This window comes from Scyliorhinus canicula, chromosome 23 (genome assembly GCF_902713615.1).
Source record: "Scyliorhinus canicula chromosome 23, sScyCan1.1, whole genome shotgun sequence".
Lineage (NCBI taxonomy): Eukaryota > Metazoa > Chordata > Chondrichthyes > Carcharhiniformes > Scyliorhinidae > Scyliorhinus > Scyliorhinus canicula.
The window spans coordinates 22,795,183-22,813,579 of NC_052168.1; the positions used below are offsets into that span (position 1 = coordinate 22,795,183).

The 18,397-nt window shown below is 50.5% G+C and overlaps 1 protein-coding gene across 3 annotated transcripts in view; it reads right to left on the bottom strand.

Annotated features, from left to right (window-relative positions):
• zc3h7bb (zinc finger CCCH-type containing 7Bb) overlaps positions 1 to 18,397 on the bottom strand; it is a 100,834-nt gene that overhangs the window by 42,458 nt on the left and 39,979 nt on the right. For all 3 annotated transcript variants that reach the window (XM_038783644.1, XM_038783642.1, XM_038783643.1), the window contains exons 6-10: positions 16,478 to 16,558; positions 14,131 to 14,187; positions 8,203 to 8,245; positions 4,881 to 5,140; positions 3,092 to 3,341 (exon numbers count right to left, since the gene is read on the bottom strand). In XM_038783644.1, the coding sequence (XP_038639572.1) occupies positions 3,092 to 3,341; positions 4,881 to 5,140; positions 8,203 to 8,245; positions 14,131 to 14,187; positions 16,478 to 16,558 (691 nt within the window). The remainder of the gene's footprint in view (positions 1 to 3,091; positions 3,342 to 4,880; positions 5,141 to 8,202; positions 8,246 to 14,130; positions 14,188 to 16,477; positions 16,559 to 18,397) is intronic.

Below are 18,397 nucleotides of genomic sequence, written 5' to 3' on the forward strand. Positions count from 1 at the left end.
GCACTGCCTGTGGAATTAGTTGAGTTGCAAATATTAGGGACCTTCAAGCAGCTATTGGATAGGTACTTGGATTAGAATGATGGGGCGTAGATTAATTTGTTTTTAATCTAGGACAAACGTTTGGCACAACATCGTGGGCCGAAGGGCCTGTTCTGTGCTGTATTTTCTACGTTCTGATGTGCAAACTCCACATTGCAGTCACCCAGAGCCAGGATCGAACCTGGGACCTCGGCGCCGTGAGGCAGCAGAGCTAACCACTGCTCCACCATGTTGCCCTCGCCCACGACCTGTTAACTGGCCCATTAAGTCCCCAGGGGGTTCCACGTTACCAAAGGCGTACGCCTCCAATCCCCTCTGCCATCAGCCATCTTCCCCACTTAATTCCCGCTCCTTTAATTCCACCCTATACCTAGCCCATCTCAGATGGCCCCTTTCTCCGCCCCTGATCATGTCATCTCTCACCCCCTGCCAAGCGCAACAACCTCTACCCCGCCCTCCCCCTGGCCACCCCTCCTGGCCTTCTGTCTATCCTTCCATTAAATACATGGATAGCATTCACCTCAACTAATCCTTTTGGGGGATTGTTTCACGTTCTCTGCTACTCCCTGGAGAAAGACTGCTCCATCGGGTAACCTCTCCTTTCTCGGCACAAGAGCCCCAGCCTAGCTCGGTCCTTCCTGATAGGTCTGGGTGGAAGGAGCGCCCCCTGCGGTTTGGGCTGAGTAACTGCGTGGCCGGTTTCTCCAGCGTCACGGGCGTTGGTCAAGCTGTGCTGGTGGGCAAGCTTTGGGTCTGCAGTTCCTTGCCTGCTGATTTGCGACCCCCAACCCTGCCAATGGAAGAGGCAACCACAGCGCGGCTGCAAAGACGGCAACCACCACATACAGGCCGCCCTAGTCAACTCCAACAGCTGCAGCACCAGCTAGGACATAGCTCGCAGGTCCCAGCTTGTCCTCTCACCCCTACAGAAATCTAAACCAAAAAAAAGCCTGAGTTTGCAGGCCGATAATTCTAGTTACAAACTTGGGGCAGGCACAGGAGCAGACCACGGCCATTCAGCCCCTTGAGTCTACTTTCCCACTCAGTTTATCATAGAATCATAGAATTTACAGTGCAGAAGGAGGCCATTCGGCCCATCGGGTCTGCACTGGCTCTTTGAAAGAGCACCCTACCCAAGCCCACACCCTATCCCCATAGCCCAGTAACCCCACCCAACACTAAGGGCAATTTTGAACACTAAGGGCAATTTAGCCTGGCCAATCCACCTAACCTGCACATCTTTGGACCGTGGGAGGAAACCGGAGCACCCGGAGGAAACCCACGCAGACACGGGGAGGACGTGCAGGCTCCGCACAGACAGTGAACCAAGCCGGGAATCGAACCTGGGACCCTGGAGCTGGGAAGCAATTGTGCTAACCACCATGCTACCGTGCTTTACATTGGTGAGCCCGCACCCGAGGAGAATTGTCAACGCTTTTGGTCTCCTTACTTCAGGAAGGATACATTTTCATTGGAAACAGAAGGCACACAGAGCTGATTCCTGGGATGAACGGGAGAGAGAGAGAGAGACACCAAGGTTATGAGGAAAGGTTGGGCCTGTACTCACTGGAGTTTAGAAGAATGAGAGGTGGTCCTTTTGACACACATCAGATGCTATGGGGACTTGACAAGGTGGATGCGGAGATGATGTTCCCCCTTCAGGGGGGATTCTCGGACTGCGGGGGGGGGGGGGGGGGGGGGGTAACAGTTTCAAGATAGTGATTCTCCCATTTAAGACGGTGATCAAAAAAAAACCTTCCCTCAGAAGATGGTTAGTCTGTGGAATTCTCTTTGGGGAGAGCAATGGGGGCGGGTCAATGAGTATATTCAAGGTTGAGTTGGATGGATTCGTGATTGACAAGGGGGGTCAAAAGTTATGGACGTCAAGGGAGCAAATGACAAGGCCACATACAGGCCTGCCATGGTCTTTCTGAGTAGCGGAGCAGACTTGAGGGGCAGAATGGCCTACTCATGCTTCTATTTCTTATGATCTTATGTTCAATTAGATCGTGGCTCATTTGAATTGACTCCACCCTTGCGCCTTGGCTCTCTCCCCTTCATCTACCGTGCAGGAGGCCATTTGGCCTATTGAATCTGCACCGGCCCTTGGAAGAGCACCCCTACTTAAGCCCACACTCCCACCCTATCCCTGTAACCCAACCTGACCTTTTTTGGACACGAACGGCAATTTATCAGGGCCAATTCACCTCACCTGCACATCTCCGGAGGAAGCCAGAGCACCCGCAGGAAACCCACGCAGACACGGGGAGGACGTGCAGGCTCCGCACAGACAGTGACCCAAGCCGGCTACCTTTGGCTAGCAGAAGTCTGTCAATCTTCGATGTGAAACAGTGTACTGGGCCAGCGTTTACTGCCAGTTCCACCTGTCCCCCGCCCTTAGCGTGAGGAAGGGTCTCCAAATTTCCCTCCCGAATGGCCTCGCTCAGATTATGTCCGCTTAATTTCGTGAAAGCGTTTCTCGGTGTCTCTCTCTCTCTCCCCATAAAACTTCTTCCAAAATGCTAACAACTTCAATCAAATCACCCCTTCACCTGCTAGATTCCAAGGAATATTCATACATTCTCCTCATAATTTAACACCTGGTAACATTCTGGTGGATCTGCGTCACACCCCTTCAGTGCACCCCTTCACTTTTTAATTCTTTTTAATTTAGAGTACACAATTAATTTTGTTTCCAATTAAGGGGCAATTTAGCGTGGCCAATCCACCGACCCTCCACATCTTTGGGCTGTGGGGGTAAAATCCACGCAGACACGGGGAGAATGTGCAAACTCCACACGGACAGTGACCCAGAGCCGGGATCGAACCTGGGACCTCGACGCCGTGAGGCAGCAGTGCTAACCACTGCTCCACCGTGCTGCCCAGTGCGCCCCTTCTCAAGTGGGGTGCTCAAAACTGTAAATAGCATCATTCAAAAGTCACGCCGTTAGGTGGGAGTCCCCCCCAACCCCCCCACCCCAAAACATGTGGACTAGTTGATTACGCAGACGCAAGCGTGTTAAGAATGAGCCCTCAGTAAGTGAACCCTTACCAGGTCGGGATTCCGTTCCAGGGAGCAGGTCCAGAGAATCGAGGCTATTTATAATTGTGCTCGGACCGATGCTGTCCAGGGTGTCCATCTTCTGGACAGGAAGCATGGGATAGGCTGACGGGAGCGAAACCTTTGGAGCAACGTTCCCCTTCACGGCGGATGGGAGGTTGGGAGCGCCGGTGGGAAAGACAGCAAGCAGCCTCGACACGTCGTTGGGCAGGTTTGTCGGAACTGTCCCAGCCACCGTTGTCTGGGGGGGGAGAAAAAAGCACAAGGTTTTAACCAGCATTAACTCAGTGGGAAATAACGTCAGGCCAGGTGTGAAACAGTTTCTTATCTGACGGTAAAGGTTGACCACAATCTGCGCAAGCGTTTTAGCCTCGTTAACAAGTCACTGAATTCAAAGGATTTTTAAAAAAAATTTAGAGTACCCAATTATTTTTTCCAATTAAGGGGCAATTATTGAATGGTGGAGCAGGCTCAAGGGGCCGAATGGTCCTAATTTGTATGTTTGTAAAATGAGTATTGATATTATATGCACAATGTTGGTCTATTCTTTTTTAAAATAAATTTAGAGTACCCAATTATTTTTTCCAATTAAGGGGCAAGTTAGCGTGGCCAATCCGCCTACCCTGCACATCTTTGGGTTGTGGGGGCGAAACCCACACAGACACGGGGAGAATGTGCAAACTCCACACGGACAGTGACCCAGAGCCGGGATTCGAACCCGGGTCCTCAGCGCCGTAGGCAGCAATGCTAGCCACTGTGCCACCGTGCTGCCCCGGATGTTGGTCGATTCTTTAGCTCAGTTGGCTGGTTCGTGATGCAAATCGAGGCCAACAGCGCGGGCTCAATTCACGTACCAGCTGAGGTTATTCATGAAGGACCCGCCTTCTCAACATCGCCCCTCGCCTGAGGTGTGGTGACCCTCTGGTTAAATCACCACCAGTCAGCTTTCCACCCTCAAAGGGGAAAGCAGCCAATGGAGACTTCACTTATTCTTGCCACTAGACAGAAATGTAATTTCTCACATGTGGCTAGCGGGTAATGCATGGAAGAACATTGACGCACAACATCGGTACCTAAATCATTCAACTTTGCATTGATTATATATTCTTTCCCCTTGTTAAGTGCCTCCCTTCGTGTACTGGACCCAGGGAATTTTTACCACAACTGCTGGATCTCAGCAATATCCCAACCGGTCATCATGTGTGAATGTCAGGAGGGGCTGTAACATAGAACAGTACAGCACAGAACAGGCCCTTCGGCCCTCGATGTTGTGCCGAGCAATGATCACCCTACTCAACCCCACGTATCCACCCTATACCCGTAACCCAACAACCCCCCCCCCCCCTTAACCTTACTTTTTAGGACACTACGGGCAATTTAGCATGGCCAATCCACCTAACCCGCACATCTTTGGACTGTGGGAGGAAACCGGAGCACCCGGAGGAAACCCACGCAGACACGGGGAGGACGTGCAGACTCCGCAAAGACAGTGACCCAGCCGGGAACTGAACCTGGGACCCTGGAGCTGTGAAGCATTTATGCTAACCACCATGCTACCGTGCTGCCCACGTGGGCCATGTAGGGAAGGCCAACCAAGCAGAGCCTAGCCTTGTCCTTTCCTGATGTCCCATTTACACACTGCCCCACAAGTGTCAAGTATGAGAAATCAGGGGTGGCCAACTTCCCCCATGTCACCCTGGGGAACCAAGGACGATTATCGTGCCCCTGGGATATTCAGTGGGCGAGGCCAGCCACTGGGAATGTTTCACTTGTCTCTTACCATTGGGAAATCATTCGTTTCCCCTATAGAATCCAACAATGTGTCCAGCTCCTCTCCAATAATCTCCTCATCCGGGAACTCCTCTGCGGTTTCGGGCACCGAGAGGGAGACCCCATCACCAAGGGGGATTTTCAGCAGAGGCGGGTCTGTCTGGGACTGTTGGATACTGACAGGGATGGAGCTGATGGGAGCGGAAACCTCACTGGCTGGAGCAGAGAGCGTGGCTGGAACTGAGAGACGTGGAAGATCCAACGGTGAACCTGCAGTGTGGAAACAACATGACAATGACACAAGGGGACATCACAAACGTAATTATTGCACGTAACTTGTAAATTGCCTGAGGCGGCGAGTGATGGACGCAAGATTATTTTTGAAACATGAAAGGTTAGGACAAAGAGTTCCAGATGTTCACACCACAGAGCCATCTCGTGGCCAGAGTCTACAACTACATAGAACCATAGAAATGTTCCAACACAGAAAGAGGATAGCACAATGGCTTCACAGCTCCAGGGTCCCAGGTTCGATTCCGGCTTGGGTCACTGTCTGTGCGAAGTCTGCACGTCCTCCCCGTGTCTGCGTGGGTTTCCTCCGGGTTCTCCGGTTTCCTCCCACAGTCCAAAGATGTGCAGGTTAGGTGGATTGGCCATGATAAATTGCCCTTAGTGTCCAAAATTGTCCCTTAGTGTTGGGTGGGGTTACTGGGTAATGGGGATAGGGAGGAGGTGTTGACCTTGGGTAGGGTGCTCTTTCCAAGAGCCGGTACAGACTCGATGGGCCGAATGGCCTCCTTCTGCACTGTAAATTCTGTGAGGCCATTTGGCCCATCTTGTCCATGGGGAGGCAGTGCTGTGGTGGCACTGTCACTGGACTAGGAAACCAGAGACCCAGGGAAATGCTCTGGGGGCCACGGTCAAATCCCGCCACTGCAGGTGGTGAAATCTGAATTCAATAAAAATGTGGAATTTAAAGTCTAAAGATAACCATGAAACCATTGCCGATTGTCGGAAAACCCCACCTGATTCACTAATGTCCTTTGGGGAAGGAAATCTGCCGTCCTTACCCAGTCTGGCCTACATGTGACTCCAGACCCACAGAGCAATGTGGTTGACTCTGAACTGCCCCCTCAAAGGCAATGCAGGCCCGAGGACCCTCTTGCTTAAAAATAAATTTAGAGTGCCCAATTCTTTTTTTCCCTCAATTAAGGGACAATTTAGCGTGGCCAATCCACCTAGCCTCCACTATCTTTGGGTTGTGTGGGGGCGAAACCCACCCAGACACGGGGAGAATGTGCAAACTCCACTCGGACAGTGACCCAGAGCCGAAGATAGTCAGAGGGTTAGATAGGGTGGACAGTGAGAGTCTCTTTCCTCGGATGGTGATGACCAACACGAGGGGACATAGCTTTAAATTGAGGGGTGGTAGATATAGGACAGATGTCAGAGGCAGTTTCTTTACTCAGAGAGTAGCAGGGGTGTGGAACGCCCTGCCTGCAACAGTAGTAGACTCTCCAAATCTAAGGGCATTTAAGTGGTCACTGGATAGACACATGGATGAAAATGGATTAGTGTAGGTCAGATAGGCTTCAGATGGTTTCACGGGTCGGCGCAACATCGAGGGCCGAAGGGCCCGTACTGCGCTGTAATGTTCTATGTAATGTTCTATGTTCTAACCACTGCACTGCTCCCAGGTGCCCTTTCTATTCCCACCACCCTGCACCCGGTCCATAGCCCTGTATCTTACATCACTTAAGGTGCAGATCCAGGTACTTTTGCAAAAAGTTTCGGGTCTCTGCCTCCACCACCAACTCGGGCAGCGTATTCCAGACTCTCACTACCCTCTGCGTAAAAAAAAGTTCTTCCTCATGTCCCCTCTACACCTTCTGCCTCTTATCTTGAATCTGTGCCCCCTGGCTCTAGAATTCTCCACCAAGGGGAACAATTTTATCCTGTCCACTCTGTCTCTTCCCCTCATAATTTTGTTCACCTCGATTAAGTCACCCCTCAGCCTTCTTTGTTCCAAGAAAAATAACCCCAACCTATCCTAATCTCTGATCCAACGTCAGGATAGAAAAACTGAACGGGGAACATTGGCATAATGATTTACCATGGCAAATACTGGCCATGTCAAGCTGTAGCCGTGGAATCACAGAAATCCCTGCCGTGCAGGAGGCCATTCAGTCTGGGTGAGGTGCAACTTCATACACGTGTGTGCATTGACATTCTGCTCCCTTCACATGTATTACTAGACAGGTAGAACCGTCTTTATCAGGTTGGAAATGTGTGTTTTATTCCCCAAAATATCTTTGGAGCAACCATTGCAATTTTGATGCATTGATATGCTGATGTTGTGTCAAATATGTGCTCAGCATTGTAGATGTTCACAGTTAAACAGGCAAATGACACTGATCAATGGCTTCATTATATCCCCCACGCTAACCATTATATTCCCCACGCAATGGGCAGCACGGTAGCATGGTGGTTAGCATAAATGCTTCACAGCTCCAGGGTCCCAGGTTCGATTCCCGGCTGGGTCACTGTCTGTGCGGAGTCTGCACGTCCTCCCCGTGTGTGCGTGGGTTTCCTCCGGGTGCTCCGGTTTCCTCCCACAGTCCAAAGATGTGCGGGTTAGGTGGATTGGCCATGCTGAATTGCCCGTAGTGTCCTAAAATGTAAGGTTACGGGGGGGTTGTTGGGTTACGGGCATAGGGTGGATACGTGGGTTTGAGTAAGGTGATCATTGCTCGGCACAACATCGAGGGCCGAAGGGCCTGTTCTGTGCTGTACTGTTCTATCTACCTATCTAACCGAGGAACTTGTGCTAAGGCGTGCAGACGTCAACAGTCGAAACAGTGGCTTGAGAGGGCAAGAGTTGAGAGCATTTGACCCCGTCAGGCACCGCATGAGCAATTTCCGGCTTTGGTTCAGGAACCAATCCCCCCCCCCCCCCCCATTGATCCCACGGGAAAATCAGTTCAGGCGGACAATGTTTCGACTTACAACTTGGTTTTCTGGAACCGGCCCGAGGACTGGCTGGAGCGGAGAATCACATTCCCGCAGCAAGACGGGAGAATCACATTCCCGCAGCAAGACGGGAGAATCACATTCCCGCAGCAAGACGGGAGAATCACATTCCCGCAGCAAGACGGGAGAATCACATTCCCGCAGCAAGACGGGAGAATCACATTCCCGCAGCAAGACGGGAGAATCACATTCCCGCAGCAAGACGGGAGAATCACATTCCCGCAGCAAGACGGGAGAATCACATTCCCGCAGCAAGACGGGAGAATCACATTCCCGCAGCAAGACGGGGGGAAGAGACTCACCTGATTCTATATCGTCGATGCCACTTGTGCCGTTTATGGAAACCTGTGAGAGAATACAAAGAATTGAGATTGGCTGACAATGGAGCCCAATGGAACCTGGTAAGAGCAGGGGCAGGACGGTGACACGGCAGTTAGCACTGCTGTCTCACAGTGCCGTAACTGGTGATTACTGGTTCCTTGCCCAGCCACGCGGCGGGATCCGGATCTTACCAACGGGAGGGGGCTGGTTATATCGGAAACCGATCGCCGCCTCACGCGGTTCCTGATTTCAGACTCTCCCGCAGTCTAACCGACTCGCTCGGATTCGTGCATGGCGCGACGCGCCCACTGGTTGGCACCCTTTAGATTGGAAATTTGAATAATAACAATAATAATAATCGCTTATTAGAACATAGAACGATACAGCGCAGTACAGGCCCTTCGGCCCACGATGCGTTATTGTCACGAGTCGGCTTCCATGAGGTTATTGTGAAAAGCCCCTAGTCGCCACATTCCGGCGCCTGTTCGGGGAGGCTGGTACGGGAATTGAACCCGCACTGCTGCCTTGTTCTGCATCACAAGCCAGCTGTTTAGCCCTACTGTGCTAAACCAGCCCCATAATACTCATGATACTCAACAAGTTTAAGGAAGGCATGGAGATGGGGAGGGTGGGGAACAAGGGAAGCACAGTCCAGTTAGTCTAACATAAATTGGAAAATTAGCAGAATCTGTAATCAAGGAACGAGAGACGGAACATCTTGAAAACTGAAAGATTTCAACTGCTCAGAGAGCCAGGATTTATAAAGGATAAATGATGTCTGATGAATCTGACTGAAATTGGTCAGAGGAATATCTATACATGCTGTTTATAGGGGCTTCCAAAAGGCGTTTGAAAGACCATCATAAGAGGCTTTTAACAGAGTGGCTGGACGTGAAAGTGAAAGGAAAAGAATTGGGTTCTCTAAATTTATTTTTTTTAAATATCCTTACTCTCTGTTTCCCACCCGGTCCGCCAATTTACTCTTCAGGTCAATAATTTGCCTTTGGTTTCACAAGCTTTGACTTTAGTGCTTCTTATTATTTTTTATAAATTTAGAGTACCCAATTCTTTTTTTTTTTCAATTTAGTGTGGCCAATCCACCTACCCAGCACATCTTTGGGTTGTGGGGGCGAAACCCACGCAAACACGGGGAGAATGTGCAAACTCCACACGGACAGTGACCCAGAGCCGGGATCGAACAAGAGTAAGAATATTGGCCGGGTGGGTACTCCATGTGGCAGGGAGGTGAGTAATGGCGTCCCACAGGGACTGGAACTGGTGACTCAGCTATTCAGCACCTGTAGTCACGATTTAGATGGTGGGATTTAGATGGTGGGATAGAGAGCCACCTATCCAAGATTGCTGATGACACACAGGGTAGGCAGCGTTGTAGATGCAAGCATAAAGTTACAAACAGATATTAATAAATTAACAGATCTATTATTAACTGATAATAATAGATATTAATAGATTTGGTCAATGGGCAAAACTGCGGAGTAAGGATTTCAATATAGACATGGTTTGAGGTCATCCACGTTTGAACCAATAGGATCGAGCAGAGTACTTCCCAAATCAAAATCATCATTGTTGTAATGTAGGAAATCTGGCAGCCAATTTGCATACAGCAATAGAACATAGAACAGTACAGCACAGAACAGGCCCTTCGGCCCTCGATGTTGTGCCGAGCAATGATCACCCTACTTAAACCCACGTAACCCGTATACCCGTAACCCAACAATCCCCCCATTAACCTTACACTACGGGCAATTTAGCCTGGCCAATCCACCTAACCCGCACATCTTTGGACTGTGGGAGGAAACCGGAGCACCCGGAGGAAACCCACGCACACACGGGGAGGACGTGCAGACTCCGCACAGACAGTGACCCAGCCGGGAATCAAACCTGGGACCCTGGAGCTGTGAAGCATTGATGCTAACCACCATGCTACCGTGAGGCCCCTAAACAGAATTGTGATAAAGATCAGATAATCTCTCACTAGTACAGAACTTGAGTATTGCTGATGAAAGGCACATGCTGTCGCAGGATAGGTCTTGTGAGGAAAGGTTGAGGGAGCTAGGGCTTTTCTCTTTAGAGCGGAGGAGGATGAGAGGCGACTTAATAGAGGTTGATAAGATGATGAGGGGGATAGATAGAGTGGACGTTCAGAGACTATTTCCTCGGGTGGATGTAGCTGTTACAAGGGGGCATAACTATAAGGTTCAGGGTGGGAGATATAGGAGGGATGTCCGAGGTAGGTTCTTTACTCAGAGAGAGGTTAGGGTGTGGAATGGACTGCCTGCTGTGATAGTGGAGTCGGACACTTTAGGAACTTTCAAGCGGTTACTGGATAGGCACATGGAGCACACCAGAATGACAGGGAGTGGGATAGCTTGATCTTGGTTTCGGACAATGCTCGGCACAACATCGAGGGCCGAAGGGCCTGTTCTGTTCTGTGCTGTTCTATGTTCTATAAAGCTTCCCATCTTGCACTCCTCAGGACAATTCGCAAGATTACCAAATTGTATTGGGAACCATTCGTACTGCTTGAGAAAAGAGTGCTGATTGATTGGCAAGTGGACTCTGATTGTTCGGGGCGTTATCATGGAGAATGCACCAGTTGACTGATAACTGACAGTTAACTGCCAATCTTTGTTCCAATTCAAACCAGGCAGGTTGACTCGGATTAGTCAAGGCATTTCCCTGGGGAATGAACCAGTAAATGGCTCGTGTCTGCTTTGTTTAATTGAATAAGGCGTAATGTACGTACGTACGTGTTCCTTCAGTCCGAAAAGAGCAGGGCCCTGTGTGAGAATATATGTGGCTTCTAGCATACATAAGGGAAGGTGGTGGCATAGTGGCGTTGCCACTGGAGTAGTAATCCAGAGACTAAGGGACCAAGGGTTTGAATCCCAGATGGTGAAATTTTAATTCAATGCAAATCTGGCATTACAAGTTTAATGATGACCACAAAACTATTGCCGATTGTCGTAAAAACCCACCTGGTTCACTAATGTCCCTTTAGGGAGGGAAATCTGCCGTCCTTACCCGGTCTGGCCTACACGCGACTCCAGACCCACAGCGATGTGATTGATTCTTAACTGCCCCTCTGAAATGGCCGACTAAGTCACTCAGTTCAAGGGTATTTAGGGATGGGCAACAAACGCTGGGCTTGTCAGCGACGCCCACACCACATGAAGGAATAAAGATTCTTTTTAAAGTGAGCCACTTTGCGAGCCCAACTGATAATCTTAAATTGTTTCTCAGTGTAATTCTTATCACAATCAGGATTGTTCAGCAAATGTTGGTCCAATTGCAGAATCCCATCTAACGATAGGCACCATGGCCCAGAATTTCCCAGCACCCCCAGGCAGGTTTTCCCACAGCAGAGGCAGCTCGCCATTGGCACGGTTCGCCCATCCCGCTGCCGGGGAACCCACGGCAGGGATCGATTTCGGCAAGACTGGAAGATCCCGCAGCGAGAAGAACCAGAAAAGCCCTGCCAATTGTTTTTGAGTTTTGCTGGTTGAATATTTTGCTGCTGCGAACGGCCACAAGGGAGCGGGAAGTGTTGCTCTGCAGGAAGCACAGAAACAGCGGCCAACATCTGAATACCTAGGGGCCAGGCACCAGAAGCAGGAACATCTGGGTGACCAGAGAGTTTGGGGCAGCACGGTAGCATGGTGGTTAGCATAAATGCTCCACAGCTCCAGGGTCCCAGGTTCGATTCCCGGCTGGGTCACTGTCTGTGCGGAGTCTGCACGTCCTCCCCGTGTGTGCGTGGGTTTCCTCCGGGTGCTCCGGTTTCCTCCCACAGTCCAAAGATGTGCGGGTTAGGTGGATTGGCCATGCTAAATTGCCCGTAGTGTAAGGTTAATGGGGGGAATTGTTGGGTTACGGGTATACGGGTGATACGTGGGTTTAAGTAGGGTGATCATTGCTCGGCACAACATCGAGGGCCGAAGGGCCTGTTCTGTGCTGTACTGTTCTATGTTCTAGAGTCGGTGTGTGCGCGGGGGAGGAGACTAGTGCCAGGTGCAGGTGGCGTTATCAGCGGGTATCTGTGAGGGACAGGGTCTGAGCTCCGGTGGCCGCTGGTGCATTGGCAGGCCGTGTTGGATGGCACCCTGAGGGATGGCAGGAAATGTGAGGGGGGGGGAGGCCACGGGCGGCTGACGAGATGGGTGATAGTCCGTACTGCAGTTTGGCCAGCACTGGAGGGGCGCAGAGAGCAGGATTCTAATTGGCCTCCGAAGAATCGTCTACGTCCTGAGTCAGAGAGTAAAGTGAGTCCCGGACTACCTGAGCTGGCTTTTATCTTTCACAATTAGGGAGTGGGATAGCTTGATCTTGGTTTCGGACAAAGCTCGGCACAACATCGAGGGCCGAAGGGCCTGTTCTGTGCTGTTCTGTTCGATGTTCTGTTACAATTTGGGATCCTTGAGATGGAATTGTCCTGATGAGTGCAAGACGAAAAGCTTCAGCGACGTGTGTCTTTTTTTCAGCAATACTCAAGGTCAGATAACCTGTATGGTCGTGGGGTACATGGAGGGATAAGCAAATCCTGGGGCACAGGTGAGAACTACTCTGCCGTTCTTCAAATAACACCTGGCATCTTTTATGTTCGCCCCAGAGGACAAACATTGCACCAGAAACATGGGGCGTGTTTCCGCCCCGCCACATTTCTGTTTCACCCCGCCGGCGGGATGCTCCGTTACACAGGCTAGTCAATGGGTTTCCCATTGTGGGGCAGCCCCACGCCGTCGGGAAGCTCCCGGCAAACCGGAGCATCCCGCCGACGGAGAATCCAGCCCATGATACCTCCAAGCACGCTGCACTTTCTCAGTATTGCACTGTGCAGCATCATTCTGGATGCTTGAGCTCAAGCTCTTGGTAGTGGAAGAAACTGCACGATCGCCGAAAGGACTTTGATAAATCTCTTTTCAGGGATCAGATCTTTTTACTATCTTCCATCTTTGCACGAGGGAGAATTTCATGAACAATGTCCACTTAAGAGTCTGCAAATGGTTTTGATGAGTTGCCTTTTGGTTCAATGCAGAATTGAAGCACGTTTTGCACCCTACACAAAGGCCAAACCATCGTGATTTATTCAGTATGAATGCTAAGGTTTGGAATGCACTGCCTGTCGGGGTTATGAACGCAGATCCAACACTGTCCTTCAAAATGGAATTGCGCAAAAATTTGAAGGAGGAATAAATTGCAGGGATAGCGGGCAGCACGGTGGCCTAGTGGTTAGCACAACCGCCTCACGGCGCTGAGGTCCCAGGTTCGATCCCGGCTCTGGGTCACTGTCCGTGTGGAGTTTGCACATTCTCCCCGTGTCTGTGTGGGTTTCGCCCCCACAACTCAAAAATGTGCAGAGTAGGTGGATTGGCCATGCTAAATTGCCCCTTAATTGGAAAAAATAATTGGGTAATCTAAATTTTTAAAAAAAAATTGCAGGGATAGGTGGAAATTAGAACAGTACAGTACAGAACAGGCCCTTCGGCCCTCGATGTTGTGCCGAGCAATGATGACCCTACTCAAGCCCATGTATCCACCCTATACCAGTAACCCAACAACCCCCATTAACCTTATTTTTTAGGACACTATGGGCAATTTAGCCTGGCCAATCCACCTAACCCGCACATCTTTGGACTGTGGGAGGAAACCGGAGCACCCGGAGAAAACCCACGCACACACGGGGAGGACGTGCAGACTCCGCACAGACAGTGACCCAGCCGGGAATCGAACCTGGGACCCTGGAGCTGTGAAGCATTGATGCTAACCACCATGCTACCGTGCTACCCCTGTTCTGTGATTCTACGTCGCCCAAGCTACAGATGTTCCAACAGAAACAGCTCCGGAAAAACTCCTCACCTGCCTAACAACTTAAAAGTAGGTCAACGTACCTGGCTGCTGTTGACTGAATTGCCAATCGCGGTCAGACCCACTGTATCCATGTCATGCTGAGAAAAGAAAACATTGGCGGGACTGAGTGTGGGTTCAATGCAGGTACAGCCATATCAGAGGCCTGGCTTCTTCACTGTCACTCAAAGGTGCAACGCCTGACCGATACAAACCTCTGTTCCCTGTGTCAGTCTGCTCCAGAATAGCCAAGATGAGGAAAATAATTTATAGAAAAGGCACACAACCGGGGCGTTCATTACAGATGCACATCCCATGGACAGCCCCCATGCATTTTCCTGGCCCTCTGCTCCTTTATTGGAGGCTTTTGTTACAAGAGGAATAGATTACAAGGTGATTTATAGAACCCGCAACGATACAGCTTTGTATCTGTAATGGATCTTCAGGATTTCTAACACTGCCATGACATCTAAGAACAAAGAGAACAAAGAAAATTACAGCACAGGAACAGGCCCTTCGGCCCTCCCAGCCTGCGCCGATCCAGGTCCTTTATCTAAACCTGTCTCCTATTTTCCAAGGTCTACTTCCCTCTGTTCCCGCCCGTTCATATACTTGTCCAGATGCATCTTAAATGATGCTATCGTGCCCGCCTCTACCACCTCCGCTGGCAAAGCGTTCCAGGCACCCACCACTCTCTGCGTAAAAAACTTTCCACGCACATCTCCCTTAAACTTTCCCCCTCTCACCTTGAAATCGTGACCCCTTGTAACTGACACCCCCACTCTTGGAAAAAGCTTGTTGCTATCCACCCTGTCCATACCTCTCATAATTTTGTAGACCTCAATCAGGTCCCCCCCCTCAACCTCCGTCTTTCCAATGAAAACAATCCTAATCTACTCAACCTTTCTTCATAGCTAGCACCCTCCATACCAGGCAACATCCTGGTGAACCTCCTCTGCACCCTCTCTAAAGCATCCACATCCTTCTGGTAATGTGGCGACCAGAACTGCACGCAGTATTCCAAATGTGGCCGAACCAAAGTCCTATACAACTGTAATATGACCTGCCTACTCTTAACCTTCTCTGCTCAAAGAAGAACAATCCTGCTTCTCCAGTCTTTCCACATAACTGAAGTCCCGTAGCCCTCGGTAAATCTCCTGTTCCATTCTTCCCAAGTGGCCTCGAATTGAAGACAATACCTCAACTCGGGTTTAAGCAGTGATTTATAAAAGGTTTAGCATAATCTTTGCCACCCGACTGTCCCCTTCGTGTCCAATCCAACCTCTGACCTCTGCAACCCACCCAACATCCATTCCAACAGTGAGGTTTTCAGCCACTTTGGCCCTACAAGCCTGATTAAATAAGCCATCTTGTCCAGGTTGTGGTGTTTGGTTCCTCTCTGTACTGAGCTGAGCCACAGGGAATAACCCCACGTGGAAGCTGACTCAATACACAGGTCTTGAAACCGCTCCGACATCACCGTAGTCTCTGGGTGAAAACCATTTCTCCTCAACTCCCCTCTAATTACTCCACCAAATTACTTGAAATCTATGAGTCTTATTGACTGACCTCTGTGCTGAGGGAAATCGATTCTCCCTACCCACTCTGCCTGTGGCCATCATACTTTTATACACTCCAATTAAATCTCCCCTCAGCCTCCATCTGTTGAAAAGATAAATCCAGCCTCCCTCATGGCTCAAAATAAACGAATTAAACTTGGGTTACGGAGAGAGGACCTTGAGCCACAAATTGCAATTGGATTGAAATGAAAAAATGAAATGAAAATGGCTTATTGTCACGAGTAGGCTTCAATGAAGTTACTGTGAAAAGCCCCTAGTCACCACATTCCGGCGCCTGTCCGGGGAGGCTGGTACGGGAATCGAACCGTGCTGCTGGCCTGCTTGGTCTGCTTTCAAAGCCAGCGATTTAGCCCGGTGAGCTAAACCAGCCCAGGATTGGGCCAGGTCTCAAAGAAAATTACAGCACAAGAACAGGCCCTTCGGCCCTCCCATCCTGCGCCGGTTAGTTACCAGGAAATAGCTCTTTCCACAGAGAATGGGGGCGCAAGTTCCCAATTCGCTGAATTCCTCGAAACGAGCGCTGGACCGGTTTCTGGCTGGGCCAGAGAGCCCTTTGCACAAATGGTAGAATTATCAGGCTGAGTGCGATCTCCTGGACAAGGCCCGATCGGAAAGGAACTTCCCATTTCTCGTGAAATCTGCCTACTTCCAGCCTCCCCAGCCTCGGAAAACATGCTCTTAGCATCTACTTCGTCAAACTCCGGAAGTACGACGATACAATCCAATATCCCCCTCCCCAGAGGGGGGGAATAAACATCAGGATAGGAGATGGAAAGGAAGTAAAAAATTCAGCAAACTGATAAACACTCACCTGAGCTCTGATATATGCCTTACGGATCCTTAGCCCCAACTTCTGTGCCAGTTCTTGCGTCAATTTCACTACATTTTCGTCCTAAATGCAAACAGGATAACACGTTATTCCACCTTTCATCATTTGGCTTTGGAGAAATTATCTATTGAGGTTATTGCCACTTTGGCAGCCACTGGGTTTACACTATGAGAATGCCCAGCGAGTTATGTGGTGAGTTGCTGATTCATACAGGCCAGCAAAGTCCTGGGGCAGCATGGTGGCTCAGTGGTTAGCACTGCTGTCTCATGGCACCCAGAATCTGGGTTTGAATCCGACCCTTTGGGTGACATAGAATTTACAGTGCAGAAGGAGGCCATTCGGCCCATCGAGTCTGCACCGGCTCTTGGAAAGGTTAACACCTCTACCCTATCCCCATAACCCCACCCAACACTAAGGGCAATTTTGGACACTAAGGGCAATTTATCATGGCCAATCCACCTAACCTGCACATCTTTGGACTGTGGGAGGAAACCAGAGTACCCGGAGGAAACCCATGCACACACGGGGAGGATGTGCAGACTCCACACAGACAGTGGGGAGTTTGCAGTTTCTCATACGTCTGCTTGAGTTTCCTTCGGATGTGCCGGTGGATCACACTGCAGAGATGCGCAGGATTGGCCGCGATCAATTGTCCTCGAGGGTGGGACTGCAGGAATAGGGCAGGGGATTGGGCATAGGGTGGTCTTTACGAAGGGTCAGTGCAGACTCGATGGGCCGAATGGCAGCTTCTGCATTGTAGAGATTCTGTTCTATTCTATGAGCAAAGTTTAGATCTGGAGAGGAAGTTAGATTACCACAAATCAATCACAAGAGTATTCATAATCTCATACTTGCAAAATGCAGTGGGCGGCACAATGGTTAGCACAGCTGCCTCACAGCGCCAGGAACCCACGTTCCATTCTGGCCTTGAGTCACTGTCTGTGGGGAGTCTGCACGTTCTCCCCGTGTGTGCGTGGGGTTTCCTCCGGGGGGCTCTGGTTTCCTCCCACAGTCTAAAGACGTGCAGGTTAGGTGGATTGGCCGTGATAAATCGCCCTTAGTGTCCAAAAGGTTAGGTGGGGTTACGGGGATAAGGTGGAGATGTGGGCATAAGTAGGGTGCTCTTTCCAACGGCCGGTGCAGATTCAATGGGCCGAATGGCCTCCTTCTGCACTGTAAATTCTATCATTAACATGGGCTGGTTCAATGCTAAACAATTATGTATCCCACTGTGGGGAAAGAGGACGTTCTGGACAATGGATCAGTCGCCAAAGGCTCACAGCCAATACTGTGCAGCAATATCTAAAACAAACCGGTTATATGTACAGAACAATTCATTACAAATTTAAACGTACCTTGCCTTGTATGAGACCTAAATTGGGCTTCATTTAGTATAATCTGCACCCCTTTGGTGCCCTAACGTGGCCATCGAGGCTTTGCAAAAGGCACAGGAGAAGGAGGAGGAGGGGGGACACAACACTGAGTCAGGAGTTTAAAACCCCTTCTCTAACCCGATAGGTTTCAGGAGCCGAGACTATGGGCGCGATTCTCCGCCCCCCACGCCGGGTGGGAGAATAGCGGGAGGGCCTCCCGACATTTTTCACACCCTCCCGCTATTCCCCCCCCCCCCCCCGCCCCCCACCGAACCACGCCACGAATCGCCGCACGCCATTTTTTAGGGCAAGCGGCGGTTCTCCGAGGCCGATGGGCCGAGCGGCCGGGCCTTCACGCCCGTTTCACCACGGCAGCAAATACACCGGCTCGCTGCCGACGTGAAACGGGCGCCAGATGCCCGTTTGGGGCATCTAGGGGCCCGATTGGCACGGGAGCACCACGACTATGCTCGGGAGGGGACAGGCCCACGATCGGTGGCCACCGATCATCGGGCCAGCGTCCGTAACG